The sequence below is a fragment of the Echeneis naucrates genome, chromosome 18 (assembly GCF_900963305.1).
Source record: "Echeneis naucrates chromosome 18, fEcheNa1.1, whole genome shotgun sequence".
In the NCBI taxonomy this organism is placed as follows: Eukaryota; Metazoa; Chordata; class Actinopteri; order Carangiformes; family Echeneidae; genus Echeneis; species Echeneis naucrates.
Genome location: NC_042528.1, coordinates 8892141 through 8910327, shown reverse-complemented (window position 1 = coordinate 8910327; position 18187 = coordinate 8892141). Strand labels below are relative to the sequence as shown.

At 41.5% G+C, this 18187-nt stretch overlaps 2 protein-coding genes and 1 non-coding gene across 3 annotated transcripts; 2 read left to right on the top strand and 1 right to left on the bottom strand.

Annotated features, from left to right (window-relative positions):
- Window positions 1–1412: 1412 nt before the first annotated feature.
- Window positions 1413–5238, bottom strand: tmem179ba (transmembrane protein 179Ba). The gene is made up of 5 exons (XM_029526320.1): window positions 5098–5238; window positions 4179–4375; window positions 3192–3329; window positions 2727–2805; window positions 1413–2468 (listed from the first exon to the last, which is right to left on the bottom strand). The coding sequence occupies exons 1-5, from the start codon at window positions 5197–5199 to the stop codon at window positions 2268–2270; spliced, it is 717 nt and encodes a 238-aa protein (XP_029382180.1). The 5' UTR covers window positions 5200–5238; the 3' UTR covers window positions 1413–2267.
- On the top strand, window positions 2013–2094 carry trnas-gcu (transfer RNA serine (anticodon GCU)). The gene has a single exon. It is a non-coding gene; the product is annotated as a tRNA-Ser (tRNA).
- Window positions 5239–8343: 3105 nt separating the features above from the next.
- LOC115059293 (voltage-dependent T-type calcium channel subunit alpha-1H-like) lies at window positions 8344–18187 on the top strand. Its single transcript, XM_029526951.1, has 30 exons — window positions 8344–8457; window positions 9169–9305; window positions 9441–9529; window positions 9855–10014; window positions 10294–10609; window positions 10804–10896; window positions 11048–11202; window positions 11356–11410; window positions 11502–11627; window positions 11740–11888; window positions 11974–12159; window positions 12276–12372; window positions 12473–12628; window positions 12742–12819; window positions 13128–13207; window positions 13355–13478; window positions 13720–13788; window positions 14040–14224; window positions 14314–14440; window positions 14744–14869; window positions 15272–15361; window positions 15439–15619; window positions 15754–15902; window positions 16020–16129; window positions 16509–16642; window positions 16741–16799; window positions 16889–16967; window positions 17244–17365; window positions 17612–17770; window positions 18047–18187. The coding sequence occupies exons 1-30, from the start codon at window positions 8344–8346 to the stop codon at window positions 18185–18187; spliced, it is 3846 nt and encodes a 1281-aa protein (XP_029382811.1).

Genomic DNA, 18187 nt, shown 5'->3' with positions numbered 1-18187 from the left:
TGGACAGATGTGAGGGGGAAAGACAGAGGTCAGATGTCAAAACTATAGCTGTGAATCTGGACGCAATTCACCAACTGGCTCAAGGACATTCAAACAGACAGGTGCTTGGAAACAGAGTCAAAGCACATTACCTAACTGAAGAGCTGGCCGTGATTTACGGCCTGGGCTCTATTCTCCACAGTTTCTGTACTCTGATTTGACTGCAGCGCTCTTGCCAAAAAAGCAGCTAAAGCGAATCAATAGCATACAGTCACAAGTCCACAGCAGATCAACAGGTTTAAAACAGAACATTTAATCTGTGGAGGGTGAAGTGGCTTAAACAGACTTATCATAGCTTAGCAACTATACTGTCCACTGCTCTCCTCTGCTGTCAGTGTCTCTGAGACAGCTTCACACTGCACTCCTGTTTCCCCACTCAAATTTATACCTACTTACTCAGTAGACAGGCAGTAACAAAAAGTAAGACAAAGGCTATCTTACCATAGACTCCATAGTCAAATTTATCACAAGTCTTGTAGTGGATTTCTTCGGAGACTTGAGTGTCAGGCAGTCCTCTGTGTTCTCCAGAGCGTTCTGTCCTTGCAGTCAACACACTTTTTGTCAAAACAAAAAGGTACACAGCAACTCCAAGGATCCCTCTTTCTGTCCTGTCCGATCTCTGCTTTCTCTCGCCTCAGTGAACGTTAACTTCTACATGAGGACTCGGGCAAGGTCAGGTAATCCTTAGTGATTAGACAGTTGGGGAAAGACAGAAGGCGTCCCGTTGGAATAGCAGGACTAAGCTCTTCCCGTCTATTTTGATCTGTCAGGCAGTCAATAGTAATTCAGACAGACAATTATCCATCTATTGTAATTACACAAGATGAAAAATTGACCAAGCTACATAAATTAACTGAACAAATGACATAAATGTTTTTTCCTTGAGAATTTTCTTTGTGTTAAAAAACTATATTTGAAATTCTGCAGCCACCTCACATCAACCTTAAAATAGACTTGACTCCCAGGATGTGGTCAAGCTGATGTTTAACAGAAGAACAGAACGAATACATTGTGCCAAACCGTTTGTCTCTGATGAAAGGAAAACAACACAAGTGAGTTAACTACATCCTAGTTTTGGCTCAAACCACTGCTCCCAGCTAACCCTAACAACCACATGGACCAGTTTTACAGATATTTACATTATTTGCTTTATAGACTTCAGAGCTGCACAACATAGAACCACTACCAAATTCATTTTCTCCTCAAAAGTTTTTTTTTTGTTTGTTTGTTTAATTAGAATGACGGTGAACTAACTGAATACTAGATCCACTTAGAGGTGAGTCTTTATTCAATATCCACCACCAGAGGGAGACACAGCTCAGTTAATATTTTCAGAAGCCTTACATAAGCAAAAAAAAAAGCTTAGGTCACTATGCAGGGATCCTTTTATTGTTTTGAAAAAGTAGCAGGAGTTCATCGGCCATTTGTTTTGCCTGTTGATGTCAGCCGGAATAACAGGATACAATACAAGGTTTACGCAGGCTGCGCCGTAAGAAAGGCTGAGTGAACACGGACTTCATATCAGCTGTTCGCGTGGAAGCAATGTAGCAGGAAATAAAAACCTTTGATTATTTACAAAACAATGTCATTTAAAGTTATAGCCTGGTGTTTGAGGGTGATTTCTGAGCTCAAGTGACAAAGAGCCATGTTTTCAGAGGGGGTAACGAATGGGATTATTAGTGATTGATGGGTGAAAATGTTGGCAACATCTGCACGTTACATCAAAACTACAAAATGATGCTAGTGAAACGTAAAAAAAAATGTCTAAAGTAAACACGGCCATATTTCATGGCTGTGTAAACACACAGAATGAACTGATCAACGAGTGTCAGCTGCCAGCCAGACGACAGAGAGGGCTTTGGTGTGTGAGATAATGTAAATGTGGGAAAAGGGTAAATGCACATCAGCAGGTCAAGCCTGGACCCTGGATAAGTCTGCCAAGGCACAATGTGACATTTCATCACTAACCATCTGACGAGGTGGCCGAGTGGTTAAGGCGATGGACTGCTAATCCATTGTGCTCTGCACGCGTGGGTTCGAATCCCATCCTCGTCGGAATAGTGTTTCTCTTATATCCACCTGTTTGGGTCTGAATAGATTTACTGTAATATCTGAGACAAAGGACAGTGTGCACTCAATGCATTTACCCTTTTCTTACATCCATTCACACATTATCGTCTTGTGCTCATGCATATACTGTGTTTTTCCACGTCCTGTGACACCTGTCCTCATTGTGGCCTTTGAGGACGGTTGAAAAACGGTTCCGTCTCTTCTGCTGTAACTCCAGGATCTCCAAAAAGCCCACCGACTGATCCACCATGCCCTCCGAGCCCTCCAACAGTCATGTCCAACCCTGAAGTCTGACGTCTCTGGACTATCACCAGAATCCCAATGATGAGCCAGAAGAAGAAGTTGACCCACACAGCAGTCTGGGAGGGAGGAGCAAGCATACAAAGTGGAAATGAACTCTTTAATATGAGAATCTTAGTGATAAGCTCATGCCACAAATATTGTTTCAAACTTTATTTGATTAATGATGATTTACAGTGCCAATATGAGGAAGCTGTTTAGATGGGCTGTAAACGTTTCTTTTTTCTCATAGAGAATGGGTCGTGGAAATTGTTGCTTGACAACACAAGGTTATATAACTCCATAGTACAGTAACTGCAGACATAAAAGAAAAATACCTCAGCTCTTTGTAGATTGTTGTAGAACCTTCCTCCTTTAAGTGTGCTTTCCCACTTTCTATTCTGGGCGTCCTCACATCTTGAGAGACAGATTACGTGTTAGAAAGTTGATATTCAAGCTTGATGCCATCTTGTCCATTCAAGTAGTTATTATACGTCTCTGATATTATGGAACATGAAATCTTTCCACGAAGATGATCATAGATGGAACAAAATGTTTTTGTTTTCATATGCCAAGAAAAATAACATTATTTATAACTTGAATGGTGATAAATGAAGGTGGAGAAAAGATGACAACAGAGTGACAAAAAACACAGAAACTAGGCAAATATGACATTAAGTTCCGTTGGGCTCAAATAATTAATTTCATTTTAGTCTAGGTTGTAAGAGGCTCGGGCACTGTGGACATGTCTGTGCCTGCATTGTGTGTGTGCGTCTGTGCGTGCGTGCGTGTGAATGTTGCACCTTGTAATGTTTGGAACGCTGTGTATGACCGAGTTGCAGAGCGAGTCGCGTCCAATCTTTAACATGCAGCCTGTGATGAGCAGGAAGAACAGGAAGACACCGCACACAGCCATGATCAGATTCATCCACACACGCTCCCTGTGGAGAACAGAACAAACAAAGAGCGACTGTTTGAAGACATGGAAAAGGGAAATAAGGGAATTAAGCGTTATCACACTCTCTGACTAAATGAGGAAACAATGTCAAACTACTGTGTGCCACATATGTTCACAAGGCCTCGCCTGCTCTCTGCCCTCTTTTGATCATGTTTTTTTTCCCTTCTCATCAATTCAGCATCCTGTTCTGTTAAATAAACTTCAGGGACATCAACCAAATGAAAGAATCCCTGGCCCACCTAAAGTATATCCCCACAGGAATTTTGTTAGTCTGGGTTTTAGTGTTATAAAATGCAAAGTAAAAATTAGCAAAACACCAATACACATTGAGATCAGCAGCAATACAACAATCTCACTGGCACTGTCTCATCTTTTGTCTAGTTGCAGTCTTGAAATTATCTATTGTTTCTTTGAATATGCCATTTACAGCAAAACACCTGTTAATGTATTAACAAATATAACCATAATGGGTTTTAAACCAGAAAATAGCATATTTTCATCACATCACAAGTGTTCACTTGCCTTTGCCCCAAAACCGTCCCATATATGCCCGCATGCTTACAAAAATGAGTGGGGGAAATACTATTGGGGATGTTAGCTTTTGAGTTCCTCCGTGGGAGCATTAATGTCAGTGTTCAAAAATCCAGACTGATTTTGATTTGGTGTCTGTCAACTGCCTTGTGATATCAATGAAATAACTGTAACTTGAATGAACGTATAGTGGTAACAACCAAACTATCTCACAGCCCAGTTGATATAAAGCATAAAACGGCAACTTTAAGGAGAAGGTCATATGATGTCTGGAAGTCCACCATGTCACACTGTTATTTACCTTTTGATGTCCCCGTCGTTGCACAAAGTGTAGACCCAGTACAGAGACAGAGAGAAGCACACCACCGCCACCATGACTGATATGGCTGACACAAAATAGCACACAGACGAGGAGCTGGATGACTGGATCCTGATGAGGTTTGCTGTTGCATTGTAGCTGACGGTCCCATATAAAATACACAGACCTCCAGCATTTCCCTGAAAGACAGTAACAATAGAGCATTCAGCACACAGTTGGATTTTTGGAGTGTTATTTTGTCATTTCAGGTGTTTCCTCTGTTATTTTTGCTTCACTCAGTTCTCTGAAACTTATGCTACTTTCGAATGAGAGGAAATACACAACTCTTTTACACACACACACACACACACATCGGACCTGCTGGTCACATGATGACAACAGCGCCGGTATCTGGACACATGACTGTTGTTAAAGCGCGTGCACGCATGCATACTTCGTTTGGCGCGCCTTTGACGTTCTCATTCGTTTCCTGATGACCTGAAAGGTGTGATGTTTTTGCTTTTAGACAGTTCCGTCTAATCGGGCAGAAGAACTCAGCACTGCTGAGGGTTCACCGGCCCTGATGACTGTAGGTGAAGGAAAAGTAGCTCCCCCACCTGAGGACACAACTTACAGCAAAATGGACGCGCGTCACTTCTGCATCTTATAAAATGTGAAAATCACGCTGCTATATCAAACTAATAACTTTTATTCACGAGTGTGTCCCACGAACGTCCAATTTAAACGCACATTTGAGGAAACTACGTGTTACTCCAGTGAAATTAAATGTGGTCTTGTCTGTTTGGTGAACTTCAAACTCTCTGGCGCAGAATCACGCACTCACACTGAGCGTACCCGGAAGAGGATGGATGAAATGGCTGCATGGATGAGGACGGCTTCACATTTCAGAGAACAAACTCACCTGGACGATGGTGAGAGAAGCGGCGGCAACAATCCCGCAGACGAAACAGCTGGCGTACAGACCCAGCTCCAGCAGCAGCAGCAGCCCCGGCAGCGACACCATCCTGCCCCGGTGTCTGTGTGCTTGTGTGCGGGGAATCACCGCCAAGCCGGCCGAGGTGACATAAGTACCTTCCGGTAAAATGTTTCAAAATAAAGAATACTCCATAAACGCGATGAATCGAAAAACTTAATGAAAACCAGTAATTTTTGTGATTTTAGCTAATCTAATGATAATAATAATGCATCAACATTTCTGAATACGGGTTATGTTTAATGAAGCCTCGTTTTCCACTTTTTGAACGTTCTTGGAGAAGTAAACATAAAAAATACCAGCTTTCACTAATGATCAATCAAGAACACCGATTAACTGCCGAGCAAACATTATTTCAGCCTCCGCCATTAAAACCACATGCAATCATTACAATCTTATAATAATCCACTCACCCGCTGCTTCTTTATGCAAGAAGTGGTACACCTCAAATTTGAAGGTAAAAATATAGATATTTTTTCATCAGCTGCACTCAAAGTTACAAACCTGTCGCTCGGTGTGCTGTCTCGGTGTTTTAACTGCAGCCAGTGCTGCCCTTGAACTCTACTGGATATGCATGCCAAATTATAGGAGCGTAAAAATCATTGTATTTAGTCACACTGATGGGGTGATTAACATTGACAATGGAAGTCATACAAAACAGTTTGCCCTGGGTCAGGAGACAGTTTCATTTGATCACCGAGAAATTCTCAACTTCCCACAGAGACTGTGGGAAGCTGCATTGGTGCAACAGAAGATTGAATCCATTCCACTTGATATGGTGTATCTACACACACCATTCGTCATATGCTACAAGCCCATACTGTAATGGTAATGCATTATCAGGTGCCAAGACTTAGTGGAGGTGTGGGCGACTGAAGGATTTAGAGGTATGTCCTTCTTGTATTAGTTGTAGTCAGTGTGTGTGTGTGTCCATGTGTTTAAAGGTTAGAAGTGTTACTCCATTCCCAAAGCTCTTAATCAAACCTTGTGACCTATGTCATAAGACATAAGTTATTTTGACTCAGCACACGCCATGGAGAACCGACACAGCTGTGAGTTTGGTGGGAAATGCTTCCATCAAAAAACGTACATGAAGCATCCCATGAAAAACCCGAGAAATGATATTATGTCAATATAATGTGGTTTAAATAAAGGTTTTGGCCAAATTTGCTCATTTAGTTTTTGTCACCTCTGAGACTGACAATCATGACTTTCAGTACATCATTGGCCCTGGTTAGATTATGATCATGTAAGAAGCATTTTCACACATGTGTAATATGGGATCTTACTCATGATGACCAGAGTTATTACTAACAAACTTGGACCATTCTTACTAGAATGCATTATGTCTCTGAAGCTTTTTGGCCTGTTCTTCTCCCTGGGAAAAAAAGAAAACAGGGTCACATGAGCTTTATAGATGTAAAAGTGTAACAGATCAAGTACCTCTGTGGCATTGCATCGCCAGAAAATGTCAAGAAAATGTCAAGAAAGTTGTAAACGCTGGTGGAACTGGAGAGGACCGTATCTGTTTCCGGAACAAGTCTACGACAAAGTGCCTATTGAAAGGTATGAATGGTGAAGTCATCGCTGGAGTCATATAAAAAAGGGCATCAATGTCAGGAAGAATAATGTTGTATATAATATAGATTGGATATACTTTATTGGCCATAAGGGAAATTTTTGAAGGCCAGCATTAGCTTTGTCAGACTGTTAACACAGTACAATGAAAACTGGCTGATCCAGGCTAACATAATCCATCTGCACTCGCAATTCCCATCTTTAAGACAATAAACTCATCTCCAAGCCAAACATTTGACATATCTTTAAATAACATGAGACTGAACTGTGAACTGGTTATTGTTCAATTTTTAACATCACTTCTAGAATGTAAAAATACAGTTGTCAAAACACCTGCAAGAGAAGCAGCACCAGAGTGCTGGATTTCATTTTCATCTGTATACAGCTACAGCAAAGCAAGCAGACCATACCACTATAAAACATCTGATCATCACTCTCTTCATTTTTCGGTAAGTAGCCTCGACCCTGTTTATGTGTCCTTCCACGTTGTCTAATGAGGCTGCACTGATGATCGTGGTTAACAAATGCGACATAATTCAAGCTATGAGTGATATTTAATCTACATAAACTGTGGTAGCATACAACACACAATGTCGATGTGTGTATTGTCTGAGTTACCACCTTCAAAACCAACATCTGTTCTTATCCATGTTGGTTTAAGTTACCTAATTCCTGTAATCTGAGGGTTTACAGACTGATGTGATATTAATTGTAAAACTAACAATTTCTCAACGATAATCCACTTTAAAAAAAGATTAAAGATTAAAGATTAAATTAAAGATTTGGTTGTTTCAAATTTTGCACCTTTAGTAACATTTCCCGATGTAAATTGTAGTCTGTTTACTCTCGAATGTTTAGCCGAAGCTAACTTAAAGATAGCTCATTTAGGCTAACTGTTAGCTAACTTCAGGAAGCCCGACTGAACAAACAAGTGGAAAATAACTTTTTAAAACTACTTTGGTTCTTCTATATTTATATTTGTATATTAATACGTGTAGCGGCCCAATACACGCAGTGCTCTATCTGGTATCGGAAAAGCTAACGTTTACAACCGTGGTAACGTCAGTAGAACACATAGACAGGTGTTAGCACCTGAGCTAGTGAGCAGTTGATGCTAAAAGTCCAGGTTGTAAATTATAACTTCGGTTGCACATTTGAATATAAATTGAGAAAAACGGAGACAATCATACTTTCAGGCTTAGTCTTCTCCTTCCCAAGGGTGTCAAAACAATTGGCGTTGAAATATCCCACAATAGTGTCACACCATAAGATTTTCATTTGTGTGACAAAATGGAACTGACTCAAAACATTATGCTTGGAATTGGAAAAGAGCAGGCTCACAAATAGACATCTGTGTTATTTTCATGTATTTTCTTTTGAGAATCTTTCTTATTCTAAGTTCTTACTTGTCTGACGTGTCGTTCTGCACAATATTGAGAGGGTTTTTATTCGTACGTTTGACACTGAAGACATCCACCCTTATGAAAATAGCCGGCCACATGTAAACGTAACCTTAATAAAGGATCTATCTTTGGCCTTTTCCTGAGGTGTTTTTGTTATTCCTCCAGATCATTGTATATAATCTTGACCATAATCATGAATGGTTATAAAACATTGGTGGGGAAGCAGCAATGTGAGCAGCCCGTATCAGAAATCCCAAGACCTGTGACCATTGAGGGGGAGCAGCTGCCCTACCCCGACCTGGTCCCGGTGGCTTTCAGGCTGGGACAAAGCACCAGACCCCGGAGTTGTTTTCTGAAAGTGGCTTGCAGCCCATATCCTTTTTACTGAGTGTGTGCTTGTGTAAAACCTGTTAGAACCTGATATGTGCAATAGTAATAATAATAACAATGCTAATTGTATTGTTATAATACCATGGAAAGTATGCAGTTTTAAGCCTGAAGTCCTTATGATGATCTTCCCTCTTCTTCTGTTGAACTATTTGATTGAATAAATATACTCTCATCCTGTGACCTTTCACCTTAACCGCTGCTGCCACATGGATGGATATTGTATCCATATTGGTGATCCTAATGAACTGTGTGTTACTGGGCATATACAAACCCTGTGAGAAGTGGGGCCTCATCCCACAGGTCAGTGACACTCCTCCCCTGGTCTCTCATGAGTGGCACTGGTTGGGGAATTTATGTATACTGTGTCTAAAGCACACTTTGATTTCTCACCACTAAAGCATGTCCATGTCCTGTGTTTCAATGAGACACTTTGATATTGACAGCAAATTATGTTTTTGATTGGAGGACGAAACTTGAGGTTCGGTCTAGTCTGAGTCACACGCTTCATCTACACTTTTCTGCTTTTACAGCAGGTTGCAAAGTATTTGAAAAGGAACACGGACATGTCAAACCACATTCAGTGTAATATATAATGCTCTAAAAATGCACTTTTATCATTTGTGGTCAGATACTGGATGCTCTCAGCTTTCTATTCTTCACAATGGAAATGCTCATCAAGATGGTGGCCCTGGGAGTCTCTGGACATGAGAGAAGCTACCTGAGAAACAACTGGAACAAGTTGGATGTTTTCATCTTCTTTGGAGAGTTAGTGTACCGCAGATATATTCTCTCTGCTCTGGCTTTCCTCTGAGCCTTATCTCCTGTTTTTGAGAATCCATGTAAAAAAAATGTTAATGTATGTAGGATCTTAATTTTGGAATTGTCCGCAACTGTCTTCAGGCTGCTGAATTATTTTCTGGCTTTGCTTGGGATAAAGCTAAATGTCGGCACAGTGCTCAAGCTGATGCGACTCTTGAGCAGAGTTTCAAGTAAGTCAAGTTCACAAAACTTACATTTCATACCAGCCATTCTAATCAGAGAGATTATTTAAAGAAAAAAATGTTCAGTTCTTCAAAATGAAATGAACTGGTTTTGTAGCATGTTGTTTTAGTAAATCTGTGTATATATGTGTGTAAAATGGAGTTAAACGTTTTTGCAGTTTTTATTTATGTCTCATTAATTACTGTCATCCACCAGTGTCAGAGAATGACAAAACCACCATGCAGAGTATTGTTTATTTACTTTGCTGGGTTTTGGCTCTATTTAAACTTAATGTAATATTGCGTTACTGACATCCTCCTCTGGTCTGTGCAGGTATGCGAGATCTGACAACGATACTGGTAAACATCTTGCCGATGCTCCTAAATGTTCTCATCCTCTACATATTAATCCTGCTCATATTCGGCATAATGGGAGTTCAGCTGTGGGCAGGGCAACTGCGCAACCGCTGCTTCCTTGGAGCAGACGTCCCCAAGTAAGAGATCTGCACTTTCCTCTCCTTCTTTGTTATGTCTGGGCAGTCATAACAATTATCATTAAACTTCCAGTTATTTTAGCAGTTACTATTCAATTATAGTTTGACCTAAACAAGGAAGGAAAAGTGCTCGTAAATGACGTAAAGATAACAAAAATGTCATTTTAATTAGACAATGTTAGATGCATTTTGTAATAAATGTTAGTAAATGTTTCTGTTTCAGCTTCAGTGCAGAGACTTTCCATTGTAGAAGATGCTATTGGTGTTTTCTCTATCCAGGTACAACAACATGACCTTAAGTCCATACTTTGTGTCCAAGTATGGTGGAAGGCTCCCGTTCATTTGTTCGAAAAACCCCAACAGCGGGTTGCGGCACTGCCATGATGTGCCAGTATACATCCACAATGGGGAGAACTGCTCAATGGCTCTTCTCAGCCACGCTCCAGCTGCAAGCAACTTATCAGTCCCTGTACAGGTCAATGGTTGCGTGAACTGGAACATATACTATAATGTGTGTCGCACAGGGGACGACAACCCCTACATGGGAGCCATCAGCTTTGACAACATTGGCTACACCTTGATTGCCTTGTTCCAGGTGAGAAAAGCTTTGATATGTTCAGAAATACGTTTGTATCTGGGTGACGTCTGTTAGGAGCTTGGAACTGCACTTTATTTTTGCTCCTGGAGTGGCTTCATGTGCCGTTTGCCGCATGTCATCTATTAATCATCTGTGAGGAACCCTTCATAACTTTTGAGTACATGGTGGTGAAGTTTTTATTTCCTGTGCAGGTTGTCACACTGGAAGGATGGACGGACATCATGTTTTATGTCATGGATGTTCATTCCTTCTGGACTTTCATCTTTTTTGTAATCCTCACCATTGTAAGTAGCTTATCTTTCTTTTGAGACCTTTTTGAGAACTTTTTTCTTTCCATCATATTTTCTTTGTCAGGGCTTCATTAAATTGAGGCCAGTGATAATTCCTTATCTGTGATGTTGCTGCATCACTGAAGCTCTTTACTTTCTCAACCAGATTGGCTCCTTCATCATGATGAATGTCTGTGCGGTTGTCATTGCCACAAAGTTCTCTGAGTCCATGACCAGCGTCACAGTGGAACTTGAAAACCCTGTCAGACAGTTCTGTAAAAAGTTAAGCAGCGGGCTGTTAAATCTACTGCACTGCAACAGGTAATGTGTAATAATGTGTAATGTGTAATGTTTGCAGTTGTATCTTGTACCAAAATGTATTCTCAGCAAAAAAGAAGTTTTCTTTTAAAAGCGATCCACACATGCACACATTACCTGGACACGTTAACTTGAAAACCCTCTTTGTGCCAGCAGTCAAGATAATAGGGTGACACCCTCTGACAACAATGGCAACGGTCACAGCATAATGGTGAGATTGGTCAACGGCTTTTTTAAGTAAAATCACCTTCATCAGACGCAGCTTCAGTGTTTCACCAACTCCAACTTCATCTGTCTTCCAGAACACTTTGTGGTTTTCACTCAGGAGACGGCTTAGGAAGATTGTTAACCACAAATCCTTTGACCGTGTGATCATGGTAGCCGTCATGTTCAATATCATGACCATAGCCATAGACCATCATGGAAAGGTGAGGAGCAACCTGAAAGGGGAATAGCAGAATGAACAATCAAACACTTTTTTTAAAATCATTGTTTATACCTCTTTGCATTTGTACATTCTTCACCTTTCGCCCTTTTCAGTCTGAGTTAGTGGCAGAAGTACTGAATGTTAGTAACATTGTCTTCACCATCATATTCCTTGTGGAGCTGGTCTTAAAGCTGCTGGCTCTCAAGTATCTATATTTCAACAACCCACACAACATCTTTGATTTTGTTATTGTCATCATCAGGTGAATATGACCTAAATTCAATTTGTGGTTGTGGCTGCCAAAGAGTGCATTATAATTTCAGTATTATTTTATTGTGGGTTTCCAGTTTGTGGGAGATGATAGCTAAAACTGATAGCAGGCTGTCCATCCTGCGTGCATTTCGTCTTCTGCGTCTTGTGCGGCTGCTTCGTTTCCTCCCTTACTTGAAAAAACTGCTGTTCAGACTCTTGCTGACCATGAAGGAGGGAGCTTCACTGTTCAAGCTTCTGCTGTTCTTCAACATCATCTTCAGGTGTGCTCCACTAAATCTTTCCTCTCCGTGTGTCTGTGCCTGTCGCACCGCTGCTGTAATGCTTACAGGATGCTCATGTTGTCTGAGGGTGACAGTGCTGTGTCGTTTCTCTGCAGCGTGATAGGCATGTGTCTGTTTGGTGGTACCACCCACAGTGGAAGTGCTGTCAATGACCGGATGAATTTTGACTCCATGCTATGGTCCATGGTCACTGTACTGCAGGTCATTCTTTAGTCCCAATCTGTGCCATCATCATCATATTCCATCATAATTTGTACATTGATCTCCATCTGTGTCGTTCTCTTTTATCTAGATCCTGACTGGAGAGGACTGGAACCTGGTGATGTATAATGCAATGGATGCCACCTCCCCATGGGCCTTCTTCTACTTTTTCACCATTATTGTTGGGGGAAGACATGTTCTTCTCAACATACTTGTGGGCATTGTTGTCAAGACCTTCCAAGACATGGTGAATGGCCCCTTGTCATACCTCTGTTCTTTTTCAACACACAGCCTTCTTGGCTTTTTGTTGCGGGACTCTCATTTACATTGACACCTATTCTGAACTCTCATTTGATTTAGGACACCTCAGTTGAAAATGCCTCTTCAACCGACACTGAGAGCAGTCTCTCCCAGAATGAAGAAAACAATGTGGAAAAGGTAAGTTCCTCAGTCATATTCCATCTTCAGAATCTATTGTGACATCCTCGTCTTTGATGAGGTAGTAAGTTTGGATAGTTATGTTGTTTTGCTCAATCTAGCATATCCCGCACATTCACCCAACGCATTTCTCACTCCATTCTTTTTTTATTCAGTGTGTCTCAACAGAGGATCAAGTCCCCGCTGCACAATGCTGCAACTCCGCTGAGCTCAGATACTATCAGGTTTTCACTGCAATGATGTAGCAGCAAGGACTCAAAATAAAGTTGTAAAGCAGTGATGATATGTGTAAACATTTACCCTTGCAGATAAACTCGGCCCAAACGCTGCAGCACTGGTGTAGAAAGCACAGGGACTGGTCTTTCTTTGTGCTTTCCCCACAGAACCGGTGAGTCCTTTTTAGGTTTTTCTTCCCATAGTTGGATAAAGACGGAGTAATAAAGGAACAGGATTAGAAATTAGAAAATGAATCATTTCATTTAAATCAATGTTGTTGATTTAATACAATAGCCTGTTTCTGCTTGCGTGTGTTTAGGTTCCGAATCGTTTGCCAACGTTTGATCAGTCACTCTGTTTTCGACCATCTGATCCTGCTCCTTATTCTGCTGAGTTGTGTCACTCTTGCCCTGGAGAGGCCTGAGATAGACCCGAGAAGCATGGTGAGGAGCATGTGTGTGAACCACAGTTACTGTTCAAGTGGAGATGGAGACAAACACACAACTGCACATCGCGCAAACATAGTAGAATAAATAAAGGCAGATGCACACACACTCAGGGTATGTGCTCACACAGTGGTGACGCTGAATGTAATATGTGATTAAACATAAGAAAGATGAGTCTGTTCACATAGAATACTATGGATGGATGCAGGTTAAAACTAAATCTCACTCTTCCCCTTAGGAACGACAAATCCTGAGTATTAGCAATTACATCTTCTCTGCAATCTTCCTGGTAGAGATGCTCATTAAGGTAAACAGCAGAATTGTTTATGTAACTGCAGCGGCCATCAGTGGGTGTGAAATGACAATATTTAACTCACTGATAAATAGTTACTTCATGACCTTACTTTTCCTCGCCAACCCCTGCTGGCTTACGATCAGCTATGAATGGGTTCTCCAGTGTTAGTTTGATTGGCAAACAGATTCTGTCGTTCAGATTTTCCGCTGGTTTTCGTAAGTTTTCTGAAGTTCTGGCTTGATGTTGTGTTATTGTCACACCAGGTTGTAGCTAAGGGGTTTGTGTATGGAGATAACAGCTACTGCCAGTCTTGCTGGGATGTCATGGATGGTTTGTTGGTGATCCTGTCTTTGGTCACCATCATCCTCCCGCTGGTCAGTTCAGGAGCAAGCAGCAACCTTGGAATTTTAAAGGTTTTGCGCCTGTTTCGCGCCTTTCGCCCACTGAGGTACGTAGTTTAATTGTGTGTGTGTGTTTAAGCACCTCATCTTATTCTGTTGCATATCTCGATTTTGTTATTTGATGTTTGTGCTCCAGGGTGATCAAGCGAGCACCAAAACTGAAGCTGGCTGTGAAGGCTCTGATGGCCTCGTTCAAACCCATTGGAAACATCGTTGTCATTTGCTGCATCCTGTTCTTATGCTATGGCCTGATCGGGGTGCAGGTAAATTGGCATTGCACACATGCCTACACTAAACTCACTCTCCTTATTCTTGGCATGAAAAGGTTAAAGGTCCCATATTGTTCAAAATTACTAACTAAGTGTTTTTTAATCATACATCAGGTCAGATTAAATGATCATAATAATGCGGTAGCTTTTATAAATATATCTTTTTATGGGTAGACACTTTCATATTAAACTCCAAAAGTGTAAATTGTGGGACCTTCCAGCTTTAATGCAGCTTAAAAATAAAGTCAAGTAAAGTAAAGTAATGGAAACTGTCTTCATCTCACACAAACATTGCAGTTGTTCAAAGGGAAGTTTTACCACTGCGTTGGCGAAGACTTAAGAAACATCACCAACAAGGACGAGTGTCTTTCAGCAGACTTTCAATGGGTCGAAAAGCCATTCAACTTTAACAACCTGCTTCAGGTAATGCACTGAAAAGGAGGAGAGAAAGGAAGAGGAAGAGGGAGATGTGGGGTTTGACAACACAATGACAACACACTGTTAAGTAGGTAGAAAGGAAGGAATCAGGAGTCAGAAATCTTCAGGCAGCACTGCTGGTTGAGTGCTAAGCACACATGTCATGTTATCACAGCAGCCTGGGTTTCATTACAGCATGAGGCCTAAGCTGCAGGTCCTCTCCCTCTCTGTCTCCCTCTTTCCTATTGGCCTCTATGCCACTCACTGGTTAAGGTAAAAGCATAAACCCCCCCCCCCCAAAAAAAAAGAAACAATATCTTCTAGCTGTTGAAAAAGAATCAGTAGAAATCCACTTGGCCACATTATATCAGTTGTTTGCCTGATGTCTGTCTGTTGTTCCCCATCCAGGCTCTGATCACCTTGTTTGTAATGTTCTCGAGGGATGGCTGGGTCAATATAATGTATGATGGGCTGGATGCAGTGGAAGTAGACCAGCAGGTATGTGTTTTTACACAGTGGACAGCGGCTTACACCAAGCCTTATATCATACCTTACACTTTGGTATCTTCTTTCAGCCCGTGAGGAACTACAATGAGTGGATGGTCCTGTATTTCATTTCTTTCTTGATTTTGAGCTTCTTTCTCCTGGATATGTTCATCGGCGTGATGGTGGAGACCTTCCACGAGTGTCAGCAGGAGCAAAAAAGACTCGACGAAATAGAGAGAGAAAACGGCACGGAGCAAGATGAACCCATAGGTACAGAAAAAAACCTGATTAGAGCAGCTTGAAATGCTGTCAGGTTTACGTGATTGTAGCATTGGATTTGGTTTCTCTCTGCGTCCAAGTCTGTAATTTTTGTGTTTGCGTGTGTGTTTGGGTAGAAACAGCAGCTGAGCAGATCCCATATTGCAGAGACTACTCCTCCATCCGTCGGTTTGTTTACAAATTATGTTCCAGCAAAGGCCTAGATCTCTTCATGACTGTGACAATTATTGCCAACGTCTTAGTAATGGCTGCCGAGCATTATCAGCAACCTCAGGTAATTTACACCGATACGCACATTCTCAGACACACTGTTTAGAGTTTGAGCTTAAACGCTGAATTAGCATGGGCTGTGATGGACAGCCCCTAAACCTGTGTTCGTGTGTGTTTTTAGTATGTAGAAGATCTTCTGGAATACAGCTACTATATGTTCACGGCCATCCTGAGCACTGAAGTGCTGCTGAAGCTTGTGGCCTTTGGTATAAGGAGGTTCATGGTCGTCAGGTAACACACACAACGCCTCAGTCATGCCAGATTCAACACAAACGTTCCCTTGTATGAACTAATTTGATTTTGTTCATCAAACGCCAAGTTCACTATGACGACAAAAAATATGTTTACTCTTAAGTCAATATTTGACACACCATTTATGAAAATAAGTCAGGAATCGTTCATGTTTTGCATGATTTATAGAATTCAGGATAAACAGGGTTGTAACCAGACACGGCCTAACTCCAGTTTTCCTTAGTCTGTTTTCTGTCTGAAATGTTTCAATGAGTGTGAAATGATTCCAGAAGTGCTTTGCTTTGTTGTAGGGAAACTTTAATCTTGCCTTTTAGGAAAATCTCAATTCAAGGTGTATGACCATGATGTTTGTGTGTAGATGGAATCTGCTGGATGTCTTCATAGTTTTGGTCTCAATCATCACCATCATTCTTGACCAGATGAAAATGGAATACGTAGTTCCAGTCAATCCCAGCATCCTGAGAGTCTGTAGAGCACTACGATTAGCACAAGGTCCACACGCACAAACACTAACACACGCACACAAACTGGACAAAATGAAATTACGGGACTAATTCTTGAATGTTGGGTATGCACATCTCCGGTCTTAGTGCTGAAGGCCAGAAGGATACGAGTCCTTCTGAAAACCATTGTCAAGACGCTGTCGCAGGTGAAGCCAGACACTGTGGAGCTGACTCATTCGGACTTGTTTTGCACAGGGAGCTGTTTGCTTTGAGTTGATCAGCTTTTTGATTTCAGGTTGGAAACATTTGCCTCCTGTTTTTGTTTTTCTTTTTCATCTATGCTGTTTTGGGAGTGGAGCTCTTTGGCCGCCTAGGTCAGTCACACACTCAGACCCACAGACACACACGCACGCACTTTGCAGTGATACTCATGGCTTCCGTTACCTAGCAACCATAACAACAGTGTATCACAAGCTTTACAATTTTACTGCCCAGGGTTGCAACTTGTTGGGATCTGCCTTTGCTGTCCAGGATAAGGACACGTTCAAAGGGGCAGCTCAGTTGCTCTGCTGGGTCTTTAAGCAGCCTGTGGCTGCTGAATTTGCACACAGTTTATCTTTGTGTGTCTGTTGTGTATATGTGTTAATCAGAATGCAGCGATGACCATCCATGTCAAGGTTTACATCGCTATTTCAACTTTAAGCATTTTGGGATTGCCATTCTCACACTGTACCAAGTGTGCACAGGAGACAACTGGAGCGGCATTTTGAAAGTATGCACACACTCATTCAGTTATTCATACTCATACACAACCTCTACACACATTCACAAAGTAGGGGCGTAATAGCAACAGCAACAGCTGAGCGGTCACCCTGGAAGTATAAAATTCAAACTACAGGTGCACTCATTGATAACTGGACATAAACACCTCCATCATATTTGTTCTTAGGTCTTCAGTTTCTTACAGTCCATGTGCCTCTCCTGCTTCCTCTCTGAGTCTCGATCTGTGTCTCACCAGGACACGATGAGGGAGTGTCGGCCAAATGATGCCGGCTGTTCCAGCTACATGCCCTGGATCGCTCCCATTTACTTTTCGTCTTTTGTGATCATGGCCCAGTTTGTGCTGGTGAACCTGGTGGTGGCAACAATTGCACAGGCTCTGGATGACAGCAGAGAGGTTTGAGCAGTACAAACACACAGTCGCTCTCTGGCAGGAGCAGTAGTGATTTTTTTTATTTTCATGATTTCAGCAATTGACATTCCGCCAATCTCCTGGTAATATTTATGGATAAAACTGAAGTATATTTACTTTACTTAAATTAGACTGAATTTAATTCCACTTAATGAACATTTTGAAACTTTCTTGTGTGAATAATTCAAAGTAACACTAACATAACAGAAGAATATTTTAACATTTCAGAGAAATCCTACTAACACCCGTCTCCCTGTGAAGGAAGAAATGATGCTGGAAGCTGAGCAGGCCCTGCAGTCTCCAGATGAGAGCATTACAATCACAGACGCTTTACATGCTGGTGCTTTGGATCAGATCCGCATCCACAGAAGCTCTGAGAGTCTCGGAAGTCTCGGAGAGTAA